This window comes from Daucus carota, chromosome 4 (assembly GCF_001625215.2).
Source record: "Daucus carota subsp. sativus chromosome 4, DH1 v3.0, whole genome shotgun sequence".
NCBI lineage: Eukaryota > Viridiplantae > Streptophyta > Magnoliopsida > Apiales > Apiaceae > Daucus > Daucus carota.
Genome location: NC_030384.2, coordinates 45,863,298 through 45,886,647, shown reverse-complemented (window position 1 = coordinate 45,886,647; position 23,350 = coordinate 45,863,298). Strand labels below are relative to the sequence as shown.

Here is a 23,350-nt window from a genome sequence, read left to right as displayed (position 1 = left end):
AGCCGAAGAGATGATAATAATAAATAAGGATAAAAATGGACGATTATTCAACTAACAGCATACAGTAATTTTAAAATTTACAATTATCAGAAAGTAATTAATACATAATTTTTTAATTTTGTTAAATAAGTTAAGAGGGCTGTATTCGATTGAGATTTTAATAAATTGATTTTAATTAATAATGGATTTTAATGGATTGTACGTGATTTTGATTTTATATGAATTTTTGATAAAATATTGCAGATAGAATTTAAGCACAATACTTCAAAATCCCATTATTTCAAAAAACTTAAAATACACCAAAAAAATCCACAAATTCTATCATTTTATTAAATTCAAAAAATCTTCATCAAATTTTAAATAATCCCAATTAAATACCATCAAATTTTAAAACATAATTTAAAATAATACTAAATTTTATAATATAATTTAAAATTTTAATTGAATAACACAAGATTTTAATAAATTTCAAACAATACCAATTGAATACATGAGATTTCACGAATGAACAAAAATCTTCAAAATCCCAACGGCCAGTAACTTTTTGAAAGGATAGCTGGAATACACGGTGTGCGTTTATGTATGCACCAGAATAAATGTATTTATGAGAGCTTAATTCAGAACAAAGCAAAGAGGCAAAATTCAAGAATTTGATGATGAGTGCATACAGTCCTTGCGTGATCACTCAACCGGCTTATCACCGGAGTCGTAAATTGTGTTCAACTGTGAAGGCAATGAGTGAGAGAGCTTCGACATTAACTGCTGCTGCTTCTGCTCCGCAGAGAAAAGGCTCTTCTGCATTCGATGCTCGATTCTCTCTCGTACTGGCTCTCGCTTCTCAAACTTCTTCTCTTTCGCAGCGACGTAAATGTTCATACCTTTTTCCATTCTTATTAAATTACTAATTTATATTTTATTTTTGTTTCTTGGTTTGAAATATGTGTTTTAGTTTCTAAGAGTGTTTTGAATATATAGTCTTGATGGATGTGGCAACGGAGACCTCCAAATACTTGTTTCCTCGCAGATTTGAGCCCCGCAACTTTGAGGAAGCTCTTATGTCAGGTAATATTACACAATTCAGTGATAAGTGAACTATATTGATTTGATGGTTTATTCATTTCTTTTCCATAAAATAGGAGAAATTGAAGTTAATATAGGAATAGTGACCGTAGGAATAGTGACTGTATCAATCCTCAATACCAAAAACAGTTTTGTAATATATTGGAGACTAGAAAAGAATGAAGAAGTGCTAACAATTGATATTTTAGGACATAAGGATTTTCCTCTGAACAATGAACATGTTTTTGTTTTTTTATCACATCTCTGTGTACTTTAGTCAATTTTGGTTTTGTTCTGCAGTTCCAGATCTTGAAACCGTGAAATTCCAGGTTTTGAGCCGCACAGATCAGTATGAGATACGACTAACTGAGGCATGAATCATTCCTCATGGACTGTTTTATGTTCTACCATTTCAAGTTTTGGTACATATAATTTGATAACTTGTGCATTCCATCACAGCCATGTCCTGCATACCCAATGAATAAACTTTGTGGTAATCAGAAAAAGTAATTATAATTGGCGAGGCTGTCTAGCCCTCTTGCAAAGTCAAAATCAAAATCAGTGTTTTTTTCATATGATATTCATATTCATATAATTATCAACAACTAATATTCACAAGGATCAGTTTTGACAATGTCCTAATCAAATCAGTGATAATCTGACAAAAGCTATAAATTATAGCGAGTAACTATTACTGTTTACAATCCAACTGTGTCCATCTCAAACACAGAATTATGTAAGAAGAATAAACTTATGACTGTGAAACAGCCTTACTATGTCGCGGAGACAACTATGCCTGGGAAGAATGGATTTGATCTTAATGGAGCATCTCAATCATTCAATGTGTTGGCTGGATACCTGTTTGGTAAGGTATTGATTATCTTTGTAATTATTACTGAGAAAATGAAGGCCTATCAATCTCGTTAGCATAAGATATACTGCTGATCTTGCAGAATACAAGAGAGGAGAGTATGGAGATGACTACACCTGTTTATACTCGCAGGACGCAGTCCGAAGGAGAGAAAATGGAAATGACAACTCCTGTAGTAACGAAAAAGGTACGATTAAATTATTTGGTCATTTTGCCTTTTGGTCCTTTTTTATCCATGGGGTTAAATCTATTGTTAGGTCCTATTAATTCACTATATATATATAATATAGTGATCACAATATGTAATACAGTATGACAATATAAGAGATCGAAAGCAGTAAACTCTTATATTCACAAAACTTAATGGTTACAAAAACTCTCTCAGTGATTTATACTCTATCACCAAGAGCTGCTAGGGTTCTTAACAATATACTCGATAACTCAACTCATATAGAGTAACCCTAATCTGTGTTTATATAGACACAGTTACAAAATCAATCTCTGATTTGATATCCTATAAATCAGCTAATAAATCTATCAATCAAAGATTGCTCCAGTTTTCTGTTTAGTTTCCATAGTCAGCAAATCACTCCTCCGCTTCTATCCTTCCTTGAAGTATATCCGCTTCTGAGCTTTTTCCACGTGTAAACTCTGTCGAGTCTTGACTATGTAAACTCTGATCAGACTTTATCAAACTCTGTCAGACTTTACTAAACTCTGATCAGACTCCAGTTTAAACTCTGATGATTCCTGTTCTAAAACAAACCTTAAGAACATTAGTAATCATCAATTATATCTAACAATCTCCCCCAACTTGTGCATGAATAAGTTATGTGCAAGTTAACAGATAATTGATGATGTCAAAACATTTAAGTCAAATGCAACAGAGTTTAACTATATAACAGAAAACTTTTAAAACTTACAGATACTTTACTCCTTAGCTGCATAGATTCCATTTGCTGTCTTTAGATACTCTCTGAGGAGTTCTTTCTCAGCTTCTTCAAGCACTGCAATCATTTGTCTCTTGATCTCTCTCAGCTCTGGATCTGAAACTCCAGTTTGATAAATTGCAGCTCTGAGATCATAAATCTTGTTCTTCTTCAAGTCCCTATCCAGCCTGATATTGTAAGCTTTATCAGACTCTTCATTAAATGCAAGAGTTCTGATTCCACCTATTGTTTCAATCTTTGCTGAATTTTTCTTCATCTCCACCAGCTGTCCTTTATGATTGAGGTATTTAGGAATGAAAGGTCCAGCATTTTTGTTTCCTGTAATCCCCATCTTTCTTCTGATTTGATCTTTTAGCAGGTTGGAGATGTGTTGTCCTGACTTGTTCTTTACTTGAAATATGTATGATACATATCTCAATTCTTCCCAGTGTTTAGCATATAGATCTGCTTCAAGTACTCTAAACACTGTTCCATCAGACATGAAGTAGATAAGGATATTATCTCCTCTGTCATTTTTTACCAACTGGACTGAATCAAGTTTGTCCATTCTGTCTTGCAAAACTCCAGTCTTGGGAGCACAGAGAGATGAGGGGTCATCTGGTCTTGATCCTATATTCTGATCAAATTTTTCATATTTGGATCCCAGCCCTCCTTTATCTCTTCCTGCCTTTTGATGAGAAAATGGTTTAATTGAGCCTTTTTCAAAACTTATTTCAGTCATCAGAGTAGGCTTTGCAAATCCAGCCAGTGGAGTAGTTGTTGGTTTGAACACAGCTTGAGCTTTGTCAGAGACTGTGTCTTTCGTTGCTTCCTTATTGACTTGAGCTGTGTCAGAGGTCAATCTTTCTTTTTGAGGTTCTGCAACATGAGCTTTGTCAGAGATTGCAGCTTCTGTTTCCTTTTCCTTCACAACTTGATCCTTGTCAGAGGTTGTAGGCTTCTTCTTTTCCCAGCCTTTCTCCAGATTTTCATCTACTTTGCTTTTACCCTTGGAGGTGTATTCATCTTCAGAGTATACCTTTTTGACTGGTAAACTCTGATCAGCCACAGTAGATTCCTTGATCAGTATTCCTTTTTCTTTTGGCTTGGTAGTTGACTTTGCAGGCTTTTGGATCTTTCCAGAGTTTATGGCTTCAATATGTTCCTTTTTCAGCTCAGTTTCCTCTGCAGCAATCAACTCCAAATCCAAATTTGCTTCTGGATTTTCTTGTTCAAAAACCAATCTAGCAAGCTCTTCATCAGTCATGGGTTTGTCTGATCCAGTCACTGGTCTTTGATTAGATCCAGATGTGATGTTGTGAGTTGGACCAGACTTTGTGCTTTGCTTAGATTGTTTCTGACTGTCAGAGTTTGAAACTCTTCCACCAGTCCTTGCTTGAAATCTCTTGTGCTTGGTGAAATCATCAATATCATCATCATCATCCTTCTTCTTTCTCTTCAGAGTTTGAGTAGTAGATTTGCATTTGACTTGAGCTACTCTCTCCCCCTTTTTGACATCATCCTCATCAGGAATCAGTATGGATGTGATCAGAGAAAGTGAAGATTGGATGGCTTCAAGCTGTTTGGACATCTTCTCTTGATTTGATTCAATCATGGTCATCCTTTGGTCCAGAGATTCATGTGCAGTCACCAGCTTCTGTACATTTTCTTTCATAGGATTGATGGTCCTCTTCTTTTCCAGTTCATTTGTCTCCTTGACTTTTGCCACCTCTGTTCTTAGACCATCTATTGATTTAGATGTCTGGGCATGAGCAGGATGAAATGTCTTCAGATATAGAATTGTGCCCTTGAGGCTTGACATAACATCAGAGTTTGTAATTTTCTGTTCTGCCATAGATAAGAACTCTTCAGCTTTAGGTGTTTCCAAGGAATGCTGGTGACTCAACCAGAGTTTATCCCATACTTCATTTGGAGGATCAACTTGAAGATCCCTGGGAAGTGGCTCAGAGTCTGTGTTCAGAGTTTGTAGCCTGGCATTGTACTGGCTAGTAGACTCCCACTTTTGTTGAGTCAAAGGAGCTCCATCATTTTCAGAGGAACTATCATCATCCTCAGTATCAGCCTCAGAGTTTGCTTTGGCAGCATCAGGAACAGGATCAGCAACTTTCTCCACACTGTCTTGAGCAGATTTTCCTTTAGCTTCAGACTGTGATTTGATAGTCTCTTCACCAGTCTGAGCAAGAGATTGTAGAGCTTCCATAGCTACCCTGTCAGATTCATCAACTACATCAGACCTGTAGTTGTCTGGAGCTGTATCATGAACTATGGCACCTTCTGGAATTTTCATTGGAGAAGTAGGAATTTGAGTAGAAGGTCCATGATCAGATACTGGAGTATGAAGATTAGCCATATTTGCTCCAGCTTCAGTTGTGGTAGGTTCCTTGCAAACAATTTCTTCATCTACCTCAGATGAAGTAGAAGATGCTGTAGGAGATTGCAAAGGAACAGCTGTGATAGGAAGCACCATCAGAGCTTGAGAAGTTTCTGGTAGTGTGGTAGATGGTGTTTGGTCTTCCTCAACAGTGAAGTCTGTGATGTCAGTTTCTGGGATTTTCGCTCTTGCAGGCTTGTGAGCCCTTCTTTTGAATCGAGCTGGCTTTTGAGGACTTGCTTGAACAGGTTCAGAGGCTGTTGTAGGAGTAGATTCAGAGTTTACAGCATGTACAGGTTCAAGATCATCATATTCATATGCTGCAACCAGTCTTCTTCTTTTCTTCTGCTTTTGAGGAGTAGCAGCTTCAGAGTTTAGAGCTTCAGAGTTTAAGTGAGCCTCAGAGTTTACTTGAGCCTCAGAGTTTACTTGAGCCTCAGAGTTTATTTGAGCCTCAGAGTTTACTGACTCATCAGTGTTTGGTTTCAGAACATGTGTGGCAACAGAGGTTCTTGTTCTTTTTGCAGTAGAAGGGGCTGCATCAGACTTTGCACCCCTTTTGGACTTGGATGCAGAAGTTCTGGGTTGTTTGGGGTTTGTAGGAGAGACTGGAGGTTGAGGTTGTTGTGGTTGTGGTTGTTGGTGTACTGGGGGCATATCCATCCTAGCTCTAACTTGAGCTGGAATTAAAAGAGGTCTTTGCATTGGATACTTCTCATCCTTGGAGATGAGGTCCTTAAACACTCTTTTATGAAGCCTGAATGGCTTGATCTCATCATCAACATCAAAATCTACCTCTCCAACAGTAGCATTAAACAATAATTGACAGAATCTTGAGAAATATATGACATTTCTATTCTCATGCATTCTTTCACCAATATTTCTAAGAACTAATCTACCAAAATCAAAATGAGTAGAGTAGATCAGAGAATACCCAATCTGCAGCATGTCCATTGGAATGGCATCCCAGTTTGTAGACTTCTTTTGAAATGCCCTGGTGATGCAGTCGAAAAAGAAACTCCATTCTCTTCTGAGCCCTGGGCGCTTTAGTTGCCCCAATTTGTCAAGCGATTCACTGTAGCCCAAATCAGTCATCATTGTTCTCAGATTTGCATCCCCATTTGTGATATAAGCAGTGTCCAGCTCTGGCAAATTGAAAGCAGTTCTGACTGTGGCTGGAGTAACAAAATACTCCTCTCCTTCATATGAAAACACAATCGATGGTGATCCATCTTCACCACCATTGTCATACTTACCTGTCCTCCAGAAGTTTATGATCTGGCTTCCTGAGAGTCTGGCAGGAGCTGTGAGAGCGGTAGCAATGGTACTTTGTGCCAGAAATTGCTGCATAGGATGATAATCCCGTGGAGCGTCAGCAGTGTTTAGGATAGCAGCATGGTTATTGGTGACAAATTCCACACCTGCAAAGATGAATGTTGTAGTGGCCATTATAACAGAGTTTGTGAGTAGAGAAAGGTGTTTGAGAAAATGTTTGTGAGAAAATTTGAATTTCAGAGAGAAGAGAGTAAGAGTTTGTGAAGAGAGTGTGTGTAGAGATTGAGTGTATAAGAGAATAATGAGCAATAAAATCTGATGTGATAAACCCTTCAGATTTTGTGTAGCTGTACACGCATGTCTCTTTGTTCACATGGACACCTGTCAGTTTTTAACTGGTGGACGAGAGTTAATGGCATGGAGAAAAGAAAGTAATCATTATGAGCGCAGTAAAACAGTGCAGTTATAAATGCTGATTACACGTTCTCCTATTAAAATGTTTTTCATGTAAACCCACTAACAATACATCCGTTTGAAATACTCCCTTCATATTCTCTGAATATTTGTACTCCTGAAATGTACAAGATTTAAGAAAAATCAAGATTAAGTCTCTCGAATTTTAAACTCTGAGATTTACATCAAAGAAAATAAAATTTCTAAGTACCTCAGAATAAAGACATGATTTTTAGAAAATTCATCAGAAAATCAGAGTTTGTCATAAAATCTATAGCTCAATAATGTGCTTGTGAAATTATGTGTGTGATTGAACATATGAGATCAGAGACTAGGGAATTTCACAATTTCGTAATTATAAGGTAGGCAGGAATAATTTATTTAAACTCTCAAGACATAGACAATAGGCATACTCTGATGGAGAAAAGTAAAATAAATTAACCCTTTTTTTTTTTTTTTTTTTTTTCTCAAGGACGCTTTTCAGTGTAAATGAATCACGACCTTTAAATATTATTGTGCAACAGTATTTCTCCAGTAATCAGAGATTGTGACTGGTCACCATAGATTATAAGATCTTGGCAATTACTTAATACCAGTAAGTGTTTGGGTCTTCCCAGTCACTGTCATATAGACATCTAAGATCTCAAAGGAGTACCATGCTTATTTGCAGGGGTGTATATATCATCAGAGTTTATAATCACTGTCTAATTTACTGAGAGAAAATGCAAATTAGTCAGTCTCACTTATAATTAAGATATGTGAAATAATAGAGTCTCAATGATGTCAATATGCATATAGTGTTAAGTAGTAGCACAAAATTGAGATCAAGATTAAGGAACTGAACTGAGATTTATGATTACTAATTCATATCATGCTTCATAATATCTTCACAGGTTGTTTTCTCAGAGAAATAAAAATGAAATCATTAATCAAGATTCAGAGTTTGCAATCATCAGAGAATATCGTCAGAGAATGACGATCAGAGAATATCATCAGAGTATGGCACACAGAGTATATCATCAGAGAAAGTCATCAGATTTTAACAATCAGAGTATAGCATGGCAAATTTGTGAGCAATGCATATGGTAATTTGAAAGATCTGACCAGTATGTTTACTCAGTTCCTGATATCATTCCTAGCTCATTCACCAGTCTAGTGAAGGTTGCTTCACTTAGTGGTTTGGTGAATATGTCTGCTAGCTGCTGTTCTGTGGGAACAAAGTGAAGTTCAATGGTTCCTTCCTCCACATGCTCCCTTATAAAATGATATCTTATACTGATGTGCTTTGTCAGAGAATGTTGAACTGGATTTCCTGTCATAGCAATAGCACTTTGGTTATCACAATAAATAGGAATTTTAGAAAAGGCTAACCCATAGTCCAACAGTTGATTCTTCATCCAAAGAATCTGAGCACAGCAACTGCCTGCAGCTATATACTCTGACTCTGCTGTTGATGTTGAAATAGACTTCTGCTTCTTGCTGTACCAAGAAACTAGTCTTCCACCTAGAAATTGACAACTCCCACTTGTGCTTTTTCTGTCAATTTTGCAACCTGCAAAATCTGCATCAGAGTATCCAATTAGACTAAAATCTGATTCTCTAGGATACCATAATCCCAATGATGTGGTTCCCTTGAGATATCTGAATATCCTCTTTACTGCAATCAGATGAGGCTCTCTTGGATCTGCCTGAAATCTTGCACATAGACATGTGGCATACATGATGTCTGGTCTACTTGCAGTCAGATAAAGCAGAGATCCAATCATGCCTCTATAGTTTGTGATATCCACTGATGCACCAGTATCTTTGTCTAGTTTGGTTGCTGTTGCCATAGGAGTAGTTGCAGCTGAACTGTCTTGCATACCAAATTTCTTTAAGAGATTTCTGGTATACTTGGCTTGATTTATAAAAATCCCATCTTCAGTCTGTTTAACTTGTAAACCCAGAAAATAACTGAGTTCCCCCATCATGCTCATTTGATACCTGGACTGCATGAGCTTGGCAAATCTTTGACAGAGTTTAGCATTAGTGGAGCCAAAAATAATGTCATCAACATAGATTTGAACTAAAAGCAGATCATTGCCATGATTCAAATAAAACAGAGTTTTATCTATGGTACCTCTAGTAAATCCACTTTCAAGAAGAAATTGAGCTAGAGTTTCATACCATGCCCTTGGAGCCTGCTTTAGTCCATAAAGTGCTTTGTCCAACCTGTAGACATAGTCTGGATGTTTTGGATCCACAAAACCTGGAGGTTGTTCAACATATACCTCTTCATCCAGTTTCCCATTTAGAAAAGCACTTTTGACATCCATCTGAAATACTTTGAATTTCTTGTGTGCAGCATAGGCCAGAAAGATTCTAATTGCCTCCAATCTTGCAACTGGAGCAAATGTCTCATCATAATCAATACCTTCCTGTTGTGAATACCCTTTTGCCACAAGCCTTGCTTTATTCCTTGTAATGACACCCTCACTGTCAGTTTTGTTTCTAAACACCCATTTTGCACCAACTATGGATCTGTCTTTAGGTCTTGGTACTAGGGTCCAGACTTTATTTCTTTCAAATTCATTTAACTCTTCTTGCATTGCTTGAATCCAATCAGGATCTTGAAGAGCTTCCTCCACTTTCTTTGGTTCAGTTTGAGACAGAAAGCAATGATGTAAACACTCATTTGCTGTAGCTGTCCTTGTTTGCACACCTGCTTCTGGATTTCCAATTATTATATCAGGTGTGTGAGATTTTGTCCACTTCCTAGCATGTGGAAGTTGACCATTTTCATCATTGGATCCTCCCCCTTGATCCATGCTCTCTTGATTCTGTTGATTATTCTCTGTAGCTCCCCCTGTATTTGTGCTATCAGAGTTTGAATCAGTATTCTCTGATGAGTTTGAGTCAGCATTCTCTGAGGAATCTTGGGTAGAGTCTGAAACATTCTGATGCTCCCCCTCAGCAAGTGCTCCATCATCATGAACTTGTAAGTTTTCATCAGAGTTTGCTGTATCTTTTTCACAGTCAGAGTTTGACTGCTCATCAGAGTTTATCGAATCAGAGAATATTTCTTCATTTTCAAAATGCAGTTCTTCATGATCATCCATATCAGTTAAGCCCATGATTTTCTTGTCATCAAATGACACATGTATGGATTCCATGATCACCTTGGTTCTTAGATTGTAGACTCTGAAGGCCTTTGTTATCAGAGGATAACCTACAAAGATGCCTTCATCAGCTTTTAGATCAAACTTGGTAAGCTGTTCTGGATGAGTCTTCAAGACAAAGCATTTGCACCCAAATATATGAAAATACTTCAGATTTGGCTTCTTTTTCTTCACCATCTCATATGGGGTCTTGCCATGCTTATTAATCAAGGTTGCATTTTGAGTGAAACAGGCTGTTTGAACAGCTTCTGCCCAGAAATAAGTAGGCAATTTAGCCTCATCAAGCATAGTTCTGGCAGCTTCTATAAGAGTCCTGTTTTTCCTTTCAACTACACCATTTTGCTGTGGTGTACCAGGTGCAGAGAATTGTTGCACTACACCTCTTTCTTTGCAGAACTCTTCCATTGTTGAATTTCTGAACTCAGTTCCATTATCACTTCTAATGATCTTCACTTTGTCTTCAGATCCATGGTCCAGTTGTGTCACATGATCCATCAGATGCAAGGCTGTTTCATCTTTAGAGTGAAGAAAATATACCCAAGTGTATCTGGTATACTCATCAACAATGACAAGAGCATATTTCTTCCTTGCAATGGATGGTACATTAACTGGTCCAAATAGATCAACATGTAGAAGATGATATGGTTTCTTTATTGAGAATTCAGTCTTACTCTTGAAGGATGTCTTTCTCTGCTTGGCCTTTTGACATGAATCACATAATCCATCAGATGTAAGTAGTGATTCAGGGAGTCCTCTCACAAGCTTTTTCTTTATAAGCTCATTTATGGAGTTGAAGTTTAGGTGTGAGAGCTTCTTATGCCACTTCCAACTTTCTTCTGCAGAGATCCTTGTAGACAAGCAGATTGCTTTTCCTTCAGAGTTTGTAGGCAAGTGGATTTCATAAATATTCCCATGTCTGTGAGCGATCACTGCCACTTTGCCTGTTGACTTGCTTACTATCTCACTGTGTTCTTTATAGAAATCAACATGATATCCTCTGTCACAGATTTGACTGACAGAGAGTAAATTGTGTTTTAGCCCTTGAACAAGAGCTACATTTGATATGATGACATTTCCAAGATTGATTTTGCCATATCCCAGAGTCCTTCCTATGTTGCCATCTCCATAAGAAACACTTGGGCCAGCCTTCTCCACAAACTCTGACAGCAGGGTCTTATTTCCAGTCATGTGTCCTGAACATCCACTGTCCAAGACTAGGATGTTCTTCCTGTTGCCCTGCAATCATAAAGACCACTAGTTGTTAGTTTTAAGGACCCAGACTTGCTTGGATCCCTTGGCCTTATTAAGTTTGTTAGCTTTTGCAGCGGTATTATTATCAGAGTTTGAGCTAACAGACTTTGCAACAGAGTTTGTACTGGAAACAGAGTTTGTACTTGTAAAGTTTTTATTAACCTTTAAAGAAGGTTTCAATTGATAATAATCATAATACAAACTATGATATTCTTTGCAAGTATAAATAAAATGCCATAAACTACCACAATGAAAACAAGGATCTTGTGGTTTATATCTAATACTACTTTTTCTAACTCCAGACTTTGTAGGTAAAGAGTTAATGTCCTTGTTCTTCCTGCAAAAATTAGCAAGATGATTAGTATTACCACAGTTATGGCATGTCTTCCTAGGTGCATTTGGAACAGGCATGTAGTTATTACTCTTGTCTATGCCAATTTTGCCATTTCTATTTTTCCTAGGCTCCTTGTTTCTGTCATCAGACTTTACCTCTTTAAGCTTATGTTTAAGCTGTTTCTGAGTCATCAGTCCTATGTTAACCTGTTTGGGCTTTTCAGATTTTAAATTGTTGTTAATCTCTGATTTTGATCTACATTTTTTAGGCTTAGAGGATTCAACAACAAATTTAACAGGTTTAACCTTAGGTTTTTGAGTTTTAATAAACTCTATTTTTGATGACTCAGCTTCTGAGTTATCAGTGTAACCTAGTCCCTTCTTCCAGTTTCCACTACCTAAGATATCCTGAGTAATTTTGCCTGAATTAGTCCATGTTTTAATAATTTCCCTTTCCTTAGCAAGTTCTGATTGAAGAGATGCATACCTCTTTAATAATTCATCTTTGACAATGACAGCATCATCTCTTTCTTTCTGAACTTCCAACATCTGAACTAATTCTTTTTCTAGATAATCATTCCTTTTCTTTACACTTAGAGTTTCAGATTTTAATCTTTCATTTTCTAAAGTCTGATCTCTAAAGCTGGTATGCAAAGTTTTAAGAAACAATCTTAACTCAGTTATATCTTCAGTATCAAAGGCAAGAGTAGAATGAGGTACCTTAGCAGGAGATTCAGAGTTGTTGTCAGTGTTTGCCATCAGAGCATAATTGACTTCTTCTTCTGAATCAGAAGTATCTGTCCAGTTTCCTTTCTTGGTGATAAAGGCCTTTTCTTTTTCCTTCTTGGCTTTCTTGCATTCAGATGCAAAGTGTCCCTTTTCACCACAGTTGAAACAGGTATACTTGTCAGCTTTTCCAGCTTTTCCTTCTTTGCCCTCATTCTTCTTAAAGTTCTTCTTGTCATAAACTCTGTCAGAGTTTCTGTCTTTCCTTGAAAAACTTTTGCCTTTGTTGAACTTTTTGTAGGCCAACTTCTTGAAGCTTTTTACCATCAATGCTGCTAACTGCATCATCTCATCATCACTTTCTTCAGAGTCTGAGGGAACATCAGAGTTTGAGTCATCAGAGTTTGATGACTCAATGTCAGACTTTGTGACATGAGCTTTTCCTTTGCTCTTAGCAGCTTCTTCTTGAACTTTCAGAGCAACAGACTTTGATTTTCCTCCATGACGTTTGCTCATTTGCTCCATTTCAAGTTCATGAGTCTTCAGTCTTCCATAAACATCATCAAGAGACATTTCTCCAAGATCAAGATTGTCTCTTATTGTGGTGACTTTCAAATCCCATTTTTCAGGAAGAGCCAGAAGGAATTTGAGATTTGAGTCTTCAAGATCATATTCCTTGTCTACCAGAGATAAGTCATTCAACAGTTTGACAAATCTGTCATACAGATCTGTCAGAGACTCACCAGATTTTGAGTCAAAGTGCTCATACTCCTGTGTAAGGATTGTTTTTCTGTTTTTCTTAATGGCCTGAGTTCCTTGACATCTGGTTTCCAGAGCATCCCAGATTTGTTTAGCAGTTTTGCACCCAATTACCCTATTAGACATTGCATTGTCAAGGGCACTGTGCAAAAGGTGTTTCACCTTTGAGTCTTTACTAATTGACAGGATGTCCTCAGGGGTATAATCTTTCTTTTCTTTTGGAACCATCTTCTGAGGTTCATCAGCAAGCCCAACAGAGAGCTTGGTGGGCATATGTGGTCCATCAAAGATCCTGTCAAGATATTCTGGATCAACAGAGTCTAAGAATATTATCATTCTCTCTTTCCAGACTGGATATTCAGATGCCTTAAGGATTGGAACTCTAAAGGATGAAGCTTGTGATTTTTCAGACATGATTGTGTTTAAGATCTCACTGTAGTAATCTTAACAGAGCTGGCTCTGATACCACTTGTTAGGTCCTATTAATTCACTATATATATATAATATAGTGATCACAATATGTAATACAGTATGACAATATAAGAGATCGAAAGCAGTAAACTCTTATATTCACAAAACTTAATGGTTACAAAAACTCTCTCAGTGATTTATACTCTATCACCAAGAGCTGCTAGGGTTCTTAACAATATACTCGATAACTCAACTCATATAGAGTAACCCTAATCTGTGTTTATATAGACACAGTTACAAAATCAATCTCTGATTTGATATCCTATAAATCAGCTAATAAATCTATCAATCAAAGATTGCTCCAGTTTTCTGTTTAGTTTCCATAGTCAGCAAATCACTCCTCCGCTTCTATCCTTCCTTGAAGTATATCCGCTTCTGAGCTTTTTCCACGTGTAAACTCTGTCGAGTCTTGACTATGTAAACTCTGATCAGACTTTATCAAACTCTGTCAGACTTTACTAAACTCTGATCAGACTCCAGTTTAAACTCTGATGATTCCTGTTCTAAAACAAACCTTAAGAACATTAGTAATCATCAATTATATCTAACATCTATATTCGAACCTATGCTTCAGAATAAACCTACTTCTAACTTGCAAGCATTTAAACTCATGACACTCGGCTTCGCTGCCCCTTAAGTCCTGACATAATCCATTGTACTCAAATAAATCATATCCCTGATTATGTACTTCCAGTGAAACAGAATGATTATTTATTGCATCTAGAGCATCTACAGTTGTTGGTTTTTATATGTAAACTACTGCAAAACAGAACTACAGAAACTGCATACTAATCTCAAATACGGTCTGCAGGTACAAACACCTACATAATGAGGCTAATCTTGTGAAACTAGAAATAACAACTACAATAAATTTGTCAGGTCATAAAAACCAACAGCTAGTTCAGTTTTTATTTTTGTTGATGCTAGTTTGATATACAATTCTGTACAGTTAACTAAAAACTTTTTGGCCAGAATATTATCTAGTATATGAATGTTTGTATGTCCAGATCTAGTTAATTTTTATTTAGTCCTGCTTTCGTTGATGTGTACATTAAATTTATTTGATTATAATTTTTTTTAGCTGGAAGACGATGACAAGTGGCAGATGTCTTTTGTCATGCCCTCAAAGTATGGTTCCAGCTTGCCATTGCCCAAAGATCCATCAGTGGCTATCAAAGAGGTGCCAAGCAAAATTGTGGCAGTTGCTGCTTTTTCAGGTCCCCTCCCAACTATTGTATGATAACTGCTTTCACTTCTACAAGATCTTACAATTAAGATGGTAGTAGCAGATATAACTATAAATATTCTGACTTCCCATTCTGCACAAAGATGTGTTTTTCTGGTATATATACAATATTAGTTATGCACTTCTGCTAATAAGATTTGGAAATATGTTTATAGTCAGGGGATTGTTCAAGCATTTATAAACTTGTTTTTCAGAGAATCCTAAATTACTGTACCTGTACCTTTATGACTTAATACTTTTTTTATTTAGGTTTCGTAACTGATGAAGAAGTGCAAAAGCGTGAAGCTGCCCTTCGAAAAGCACTAAAGAATGACACTCAATTCCATGTAAAGATTGGTTCACCAGTCGAAGTTGCACAGGTAAAGTAGACAAATTATAATAAAGTATGAAATAAAAATCCTAATGCTGGGCATTCTGTGAAAATTAGTACTGGGGACACTTGGCTACAACTTATAACTAAGCGTGGGATAAAGATTTACTACTGACTAGTTTGGTATTCTGCAAAATATGACACAGAATATAAAAATGTGTTGTATAAAAAATTTATTCTTTCAAATCTAGTTGATTTTTTTTATTTAGAAATAATTATCAGGGAATAGATCTAAGCAATTAAAGTAGCCCAAATTGTGTGCTGGAATCATAATGTCTCCTTTCAAATACTGACTGCAGTACAATCCACCGTTTACACTTCCATTTGCACGTCGCAATGAGATTGCTCTAGAAGTTGAAAGGAGAGAAGAATAATCCATCTTATGCAAGGATCAGCAGGTTGGATTCAGGACTAGTCTTTCACCACTGTAAAACTAGTAAAACAAGATAGTGACTGTCCAGTACAATGCAATTATGTAAAAAATTGTAAATACTTTGATTGTTAATATCTGTTATAGTGACCAGTTTATATATACATATCTGTTCTCTTTTTTAAATGCAGATATTTAATCTTTCAGCTGAACTTCTGCTGACATTGGAGAAAAGCTTAGTTTACGGTTCATGCCTAATATGCATTTGGTTAGCTAAATTAAACAAATGCGACTTCTGTTGCATTAATTAAATAAATAACGTAAAGAGCATTTGTATGTTTTTGATAATTCTTTTTGGCTTTGTAAATAGCTTCCCTCGTTCATATAAAAAAAGAGCTAACCACCGATATTAGTTACCTCCTGTTATTAATCAGGACAGTACATCACGCTATTAAAGCTTTTGGAAATAGATACTGAATTTGTAAATTACTGATGCTTCACACAACTTCCGATCCACGTTATAGTGTGAGGAAAAATTATATTGTATCCTGGATGATGGCATTTTGATTTCATCTATTTGTCTCTTACATTTCTCATCTAATGGATCCTTTTTTCCCTTTCTTCCAATGTTTGTCTTGCCTAAACTGATAGGACATCCCTGCCTCTATCGTCCTATTGGTTTAAACCATACTTATGCTAAAGACCCAATAAGCTACATATTGAGTTGTTAGTGAACCTTTAAATATCTGTTTGTCGTTAATTGCTGGCATATCGTTATAAACAACAAGATTTCAGGCAACTCATTCAGGTTTTCGCTAATTAATGAAACGAAGCTAAAGAAAATGATAGATATGCATCATGTGTTGTCTAGATATGCCATAACAGTAATTTTGTACGCTCTATGCCTCTTCTAGTTTTTAAGATGTAGAAGTTTTAGAACAAATCTAGCAAGCTTCAGGTATACTTGCCAATACTGGCTTCCATCCCTTAGAATTTTTAGCGGCATCACTGTTCAAATTTTTGAATGAATCGACCAGTTGTTCATTTTGGAGCTGCAAAATCATGTCTTCAATCGTTCCTCCTTTGCTTAACATCTCCTCCAGGTCGTGCTTTCTAACTACTAGCTTAATCCTCACAACTGCATGGTTTTCCTTCCCTGCAACTTCCTTTGTGTTTGAATATTCCTTGTCAAGTTCCAGTGAAGGTACTGGGACTGGTAAAAGATAGTAAAATTGCCCAGCACACAAGTCAGCATCTGGCCTGAGGTGTTGAGGCCCCAGAAGTGTCCGAGATATTGCTTGGCCAGAATATTCTGCCAGAACTTGATGCACTTTCAATGGTGCTTTGTATTCAAGGATCTTCCCATCCATTTTCATGACCTGGACTAAATTATCTTGTAGAGCTAAACAATTCCCCATTGTTTTGAAAAAAATCTAAAAAGAATTCTGTTGTAGTTTGTATAGATAGAGAAATGCAAAACAGATGTTGATGTTTGGTTGATGATTTAAAGTGGACAATTCTGTTATATTTATAGGAGATGTTTAGGAAATTCCCCTTGAAATTAGTGGAAAAACCAAATGACCACATGCTATATTGTCTTCAGGCCCCAGTGTTCTTGATTGTCCTGACACTTTCCTCGTTGATAAAATAACATGTTTCGGAACTGTGCTATTTACAGACCTGCGAGTCCAACATACTAGTAGTGGATCAACGAGGGTAGTGTGATAAGCGTGCAGAATGCAAGTAATTTATTTCTGATTAGTGGCTGGCTTTACCTTTGTGTTACTGATTAGTGATGTGCTAAGTAATGTAATTAAATGAATGCTACTGCAATTTGAATTATTTAAATGGTAAGTAAAGTAAAAGCTTGACTATATGCAAACATAACACTGAAAACGTTATTCTTCCATTTCTCATTATCCTCAAACAGTGATTCTTCAGCTTAATACTTGTCAGTTTATCTTTAATAAAGTGATTTCATGTCATATTTGCTGTGAAAGTAAAACATTATACTAATTATCTTGTGTTAAATACACAAAACATGTGCCCAAGGGTGTGAACAAGCAGAAAACAGCTGCAGAGCAGAAATAAGACATGGTTGACGGTCTATTTTTTGCACAAATACAATGGATGTGAGGAAAATTAGAGAAGGTAATTGCATTCTCTATTGTATTATTGCTATTAGTTGTTGATTCTTTTTTAATTATTATCTGAATTAGCATTCTGTCAACTTGTCATAGACATTCAGTAACAAATTAGAGAATGGCAACTAGGAGGCAACCATGTATGCAGATACACATAGTTGTGTCTTTAGCCACAGAAATTGACACAATATTTGATCGACATTAATTGAGTATATAATTTTGACCTGTAAGTTTTTTGATATCTTTAATTAATCGAGCTAAGCTTGGCATTACAAGGAATATAGGGGAAGCTAATGTTTCTACAAGTAACTGCTGTTTTTCATTTACATATATAAAAGCTGAAATGAGAATGAAACTTTAGTATAAAAGGATACTTTTGAAAGTTTGATAAGTAGTTAATTATCTTTGACTGACATCTCAGTATCCGCAAATAGTATAACATATATGGTTATTGTGAATCTACTTTATCTGGTATATTGGTTTCTCAGTCTCAAACGTATTGGGATAGGGGTGATAATCTCCCTAAATTGTGTTTTGGCATACTGTAGCATTAGGATGGGTGATGCCTTTTCGATTTCATCTCTTTAAAATGTATTACCTTTCTCGTCTATCATTTCCAATCATTTTCCTTTCTTCTATTGTCCCTCTTGCCTAGACCACTGATAGGACATCTCTTCCACTATCATTCTGCTGGCTTGAACTGTACTTATGTTCAAAGCCCCAAGAAATTTCAAACTGAATTGTTAGTGTGTAACTTATTAACATCTGTTTGTCTTCAATCAATTCTATTAGGAGTATATTTTACCATGAAATAGGGAGCTTGGTCGAATCTGCTTTAGGTACTCTTGAAAACACCTTATCATTTGGAAGAACAAGATTAGTCGCTTCTTTCAGTTTTTGGCTTAGGAATAAAAACTAAGATGAAAGTGGATATGCACACATGAAAGTCTAGTTCATCAGTTTTACTGAATCTTCAACATATATGTGCTGGCTATAATTAATTGGCAACCTATTGGAGCAAGTAAAATTTATTGAATATCTTCAGAACGAATTAGATAATCTATTAAGCCATAACAGTAATTTCTACACTCTATGCCTCTTCTAGTTCTCAAATGTGGAAAGTTTAGGAACAAAACTAGTAGGCTTCAGGTATACTTGGCAATACTGGCTTCCATCCTGTAGAATTTTTACTAGCATCACTGTCCAATCTTTTGAATGAACGGACCAACTGTTTGTTTTGAAGTTGCAAAATCAGTTCTTCAACTGATCCTCCTTGGCCTAGCATCTTCTCCAAGTCTTGCTTCCTAATTAGCAGCTTAATCCTCACAACTCCATGATTTTCCTGTTCCGCTACTTCCTTTGTGTTTGAATACTTCTTGTCAAGTTCCAGTGAAGGAACTGGGAGTGGTAAAAGATAGTAAACACGACCTGCATGCATATTAGCATCAGGCAGGAGGTGTTGGGTCATCGAAAGTGTCTGAGATATTCCATGGCCGGGATAATCCGACATAACTTGATGTACTTTCAAAGGTGCCTTATATTCAAGGATCTTACCGTCCATTTTTGTGACCTGGACAAACTTTTCTCTTAGAGCTAAGCAATTTCCCATAGTTGCGTTAAAAATTCTGTGGTAGTTTAACAAGATAGAGAGCTAGAAAACAGATGTTAAGGCTTGGTTGATGTTTTCAAGTGTAAAATTCTGTTGTACTTATAGGGGATTTTTAGCATCACCCTTGAAAATTAGGCCCCAGTGTTGCTGATATTCCTGACACTTTCCTCGTTGATACGAGACTGACATGTTCAGATTAATTGTGCTATTTACAAACCTGCAAGTCCAACATATTAGTAGTGGACCAACGAGGATAATGTGATAAGTCTGCACAATGCATGATAATTTAGTTATGACTGTTAGCCAGTATCTTAATTTGTTTTTACTGATGCGCTGAGTAATATAATTAATTAATTATGTCCTAATCCAGTCTGAATTACGCGACTAATACTACTTTTTCATGCAAACATAACACTTAAAACGTTATCATGCCATTTCTCATTGTCGTACGTGTTTACGTGATGAAGAACAGGAACAGTAATTCTTCTGCTTAATTGCGTATTTGTTTTTCATTATTAAAGTGTTTTCGTTTCAAATTTGGTTCAAAAGTAAAAGGAAGTACAGTGATCCTCTTGTGTTAAATATGCAAAACATGTGTTGAAGAGCGTAAACAAGAACACATGCAGCTCCTGGGGAGAATAAGACATTCCGCTGAAGGTCTATTTTCTGCATAATCATAATGGAACTGGGGAAAATTAAAGAAGCCAATTGCACTATGAATTCTCTAACCGATTTCTTGTTAATGTTGATTCTTTTGATTAGATATTTTTTACTCATGTCGGAAGGAAAACATTCAGCTGAAAATTCCCTATTTTTTAGAAGATAATAATAAAACATTCAAATTATGGGGGGAAGGAAACTTGTCGAATTAGACATACATATGCTCTGAAAGGGTTATATATCAAACTGGCTACCAATTTCGTCAAAATATCTCACTTGACCCACTCATCTCATCGGGAACTCGTTTAAGCCACGGTAAACCAAATATATATCATTTTGCCCACATCACTATTCATATCTCTTTGCTTAATCATTTACCAAAAATCAACCATTTATTTTTTTACTACCAAACCACTTTAAGTACCTTCATAATTGTATCTAGTATTTATCAAAATAAATTAAGAATTTCTAAAGCAAAATAGTTAGGTGATCACATAAATATATATTTATAGCTAAATATTTTTTTTAACTATATAGCTATGTTTCTTTATTAATTCCCAAATTATTTTGGTAAATACTAGAGACAATTATGAAGGTACTCGAAGTGGTTTCGTAGTAAAAAAACAAACGGTTAATTTTTTATAAATGATGAAGTAAAAAGATATGAATAGTAATATGGGTAAAATGATATATATATTGTTTATAGTGGCTAAAATGAGCCGCCAATGAAATGGGTGGGTCAAGTGAGATATTTTGACGTAATGAGTGGCCAGATTGATATAAAACCCTATGCTGAAACACATACTATGTTTTAAAGCAAATAAAAATTTAACTTACTATGAGAATGGAGACATATATATTTCATTATCTTTATCCTGCTGATAAAAAAAATGCTGTCAGCATATATAATTATTACATATTTTATACTTAGATGGTAGAAGAACCCTAGATCCCAGTCTGGACAGTGTTTTGACATTGCTAGGCATAGCCACAGCCACAGCCACAGGACACATTGTATCGTTGTTTGTTTACTGCAAACTTTAAGGCTCCTAAGGCGGCAGTAATATATACCGGACATTTCTCTATATACTTTTTTGGTGGTGTTGGACTTGGCTGCCATTATAGAATCAAACACCTTTTGTCTATCCTCGATCCTGTGCGACATCTGCCATTACAATATTGTTTATAGAATTAGATTTGCTTAGTGAGATCAATTTCATTCTAGGATTGATCAAGTCAATTTAACTTCTTTCTCTCCTGGGATAATAAATAAATATATATTTTACTTTGATTGTAAATTTTTCTTAAACGAGTGAGTGATAAAGTTTGTAGTTAGTGCCCTGGGTGGTTTAAAACGTGGTGAATGTGGGCAAACAATAAAGATAGGCATCCATGCACGCTTGAATACGATTAGACCTGCTCGTTAGTGCAAATATATAATAAAATTGTGGATGGTGAGAATTGATCAGGTGAAAGCTAGGGCACATAATTATCAATTCCGAGTCCAAGCGTGCTCAATGTGGCTAGATGACTTTGGTGAACAAGTTTAAGCTATTGAATATAATTAGGAATGTGTGCATAGACTTCGTATCAGATCAAATTTTTATTTTCTTTTATTCTTTGTCTTGTCTGGGCCACTATTCAGGATGTTTTATGTTTTTAATCGGTGTATTGTTAAGTTTGTGGAATGAAAATGCAGATTATGTAGTTATATTCTGCAGTAGTTTACATTTAACAACCAAGACTTTCAATTTGACATATATCGGAGCAAGTACAATATTGAATAACTTCACTACTTCAGTCGGGTATATAGACTAATCTATTAAGCCATTACAGTAATCTCTACGCTCTATGCCTCTTCTAGTTCTTAAGATGCAGAAAGCTTAGGAACAAAACTAGCAAGCTTCAGGTATAGTTGGCAATACTGGCTTCCATCCTGTGAAATTTTTACTAGCATCACTCTCCAAATTTTTGAATGAACGGACCAACTGTTTGTTTTGAAGTTGCAAAATCAGTTGTTCAACTGGTCCTCCTTGGCCTAGCATCTCCTCCAGGTCTTGCTTTCTAATAAGCAGCTTGATCCTCACAACGCCATGATTTTCCTGTTCGGATACTTCTTTTGTGTTTGAATACTGGTTGAGTTCCAGTGAAGGAACCGAGAGTGGTAAAAGATAGTAAACATGACCTGCACGCATATTGGCATCCGCCTGGAGCCGTCGGATCACCAGAGGTGTCAGAGATATTTCATGACCAGGATATTCCGACAGAACTTGATGTACTTTCAAAGGGGCTCTATATTCAAGGATTTTCCCGTCCGTTTTCACAACCTGGACAAACTTTTCTTGTAGCGCCAAGCAATTTCCCATAGTTGTGTTGAAGTTGAAGAATTCTGCGGTAGTTTAACAAGACAGAGAGCTAGAAAACAGATGTGCTTTGGTTGATGTTTTGAAGTGAACATTTCTGTTGTACTTATAGGAGAGGTTTAGGATCACCCTTCCAATGTAGACACAGTCACACAGAACCAAATGAGCATATGCATAATCCTGACAGTTTCCTCGTTGAAATGAGACTGACATGTTTGGATTGTACTATTTACAAACCTCCAAGTCCAACATATTAGTAGTGGACCAACGAGGATAATGTGATAAGTCTGCACAATGCATGTAATTTATTTCTGATGACTGGCCGGCTTTATCTTAATTTACTTTTACTGATGTGCTGAGTAATATAATTAAATATGTATTAATTACCTGGCTAATACAACTATTTTATGCAAACGCGACTCGTCAGGAACAGTAATTCATCTGCTTTACTACGTATTAAGGTGATTTCATTTCAAATTTGGTCTAGAAGGTAAATAAATACAGGGATCCTCCTGTGTTAAATGTGCAAAACATGTGTTGAATAGTGTAGACAAGCAAAAAACAGCTGCTAATTAATTAATTAATTAATTGGCAGAATCAAGACATGGCTAAGGTCTAGTTTCTGCATAAACATAATGAAAGTGGGGAAAACTAAAGAAGAACAATTGCATCATGTAATTTAGCGTAGACTTCTGTTGTTTATTCTTTTGATTAAATATGTTTAAATCACTGGAAGGAAAAAGATTCAGCTGTTAATATGGGAAATGCGACTGGGAGGTATGAGGTATCCATGCATTCTCAGTAGCGTAGTTACTGAATCATAAGCTACTAGTGAGTGATGTTCCTCGAAATTATTTGGTGGTAAATACGTTGTATTGGATAAAAATCCCTCTTGTTTCGATGATCATAAA

At 36.1% G+C, this 23,350-nt stretch overlaps 4 protein-coding genes across 5 annotated transcripts; 1 reads left to right on the top strand and 3 right to left on the bottom strand.

The window, feature by feature from the left end:
* Window positions 1–552: 552 nt before the first annotated feature.
* On the top strand, window positions 553–15,809 carry LOC108218770 (heme-binding-like protein At3g10130, chloroplastic). 2 transcript variants are annotated; one of them, XM_017391865.2, is made up of 8 exons: window positions 553–864; window positions 976–1,062; window positions 1,360–1,430; window positions 1,828–1,929; window positions 2,013–2,117; window positions 14,759–14,894; window positions 15,173–15,282; window positions 15,593–15,809. In XM_017391865.2, exons 1-8 carry the CDS (start codon window positions 654–656, stop codon window positions 15,665–15,667), a joined length of 897 nt encoding a protein of 298 aa, XP_017247354.1. In that variant the 5' UTR covers window positions 553–653; the 3' UTR covers window positions 15,668–15,809. The 2 variants fall into 2 exon arrangements, with proteins under 2 accessions (XP_017247354.1, XP_063947402.1); XM_064091332.1 differs by having other exon boundaries at window positions 576–870.
* A 798-nt stretch (window positions 15,810–16,607) lies between these two features.
* LOC108217458 (uncharacterized) lies at window positions 16,608–17,081 on the bottom strand. The gene has a single exon (XM_017390289.1). The coding sequence runs from the start codon at window positions 17,079–17,081 to the stop codon at window positions 16,608–16,610; it is 474 nt and encodes a 157-aa protein (XP_017245778.1).
* A 1,861-nt stretch (window positions 17,082–18,942) lies between these two features.
* On the bottom strand, window positions 18,943–19,416 carry LOC108217456 (uncharacterized). The gene has a single exon (XM_017390288.1). It carries the CDS (start codon window positions 19,414–19,416, stop codon window positions 18,943–18,945), a length of 474 nt encoding a protein of 157 aa, XP_017245777.1.
* A 2,555-nt stretch (window positions 19,417–21,971) lies between these two features.
* Window positions 21,972–22,442, bottom strand: LOC108217455 (uncharacterized). Its single transcript, XM_017390287.1, has one exon. It carries the CDS (start codon window positions 22,440–22,442, stop codon window positions 21,972–21,974), a length of 471 nt encoding a protein of 156 aa, XP_017245776.1.
* Between the last annotated feature and the right edge of the window lie 908 nt (window positions 22,443–23,350).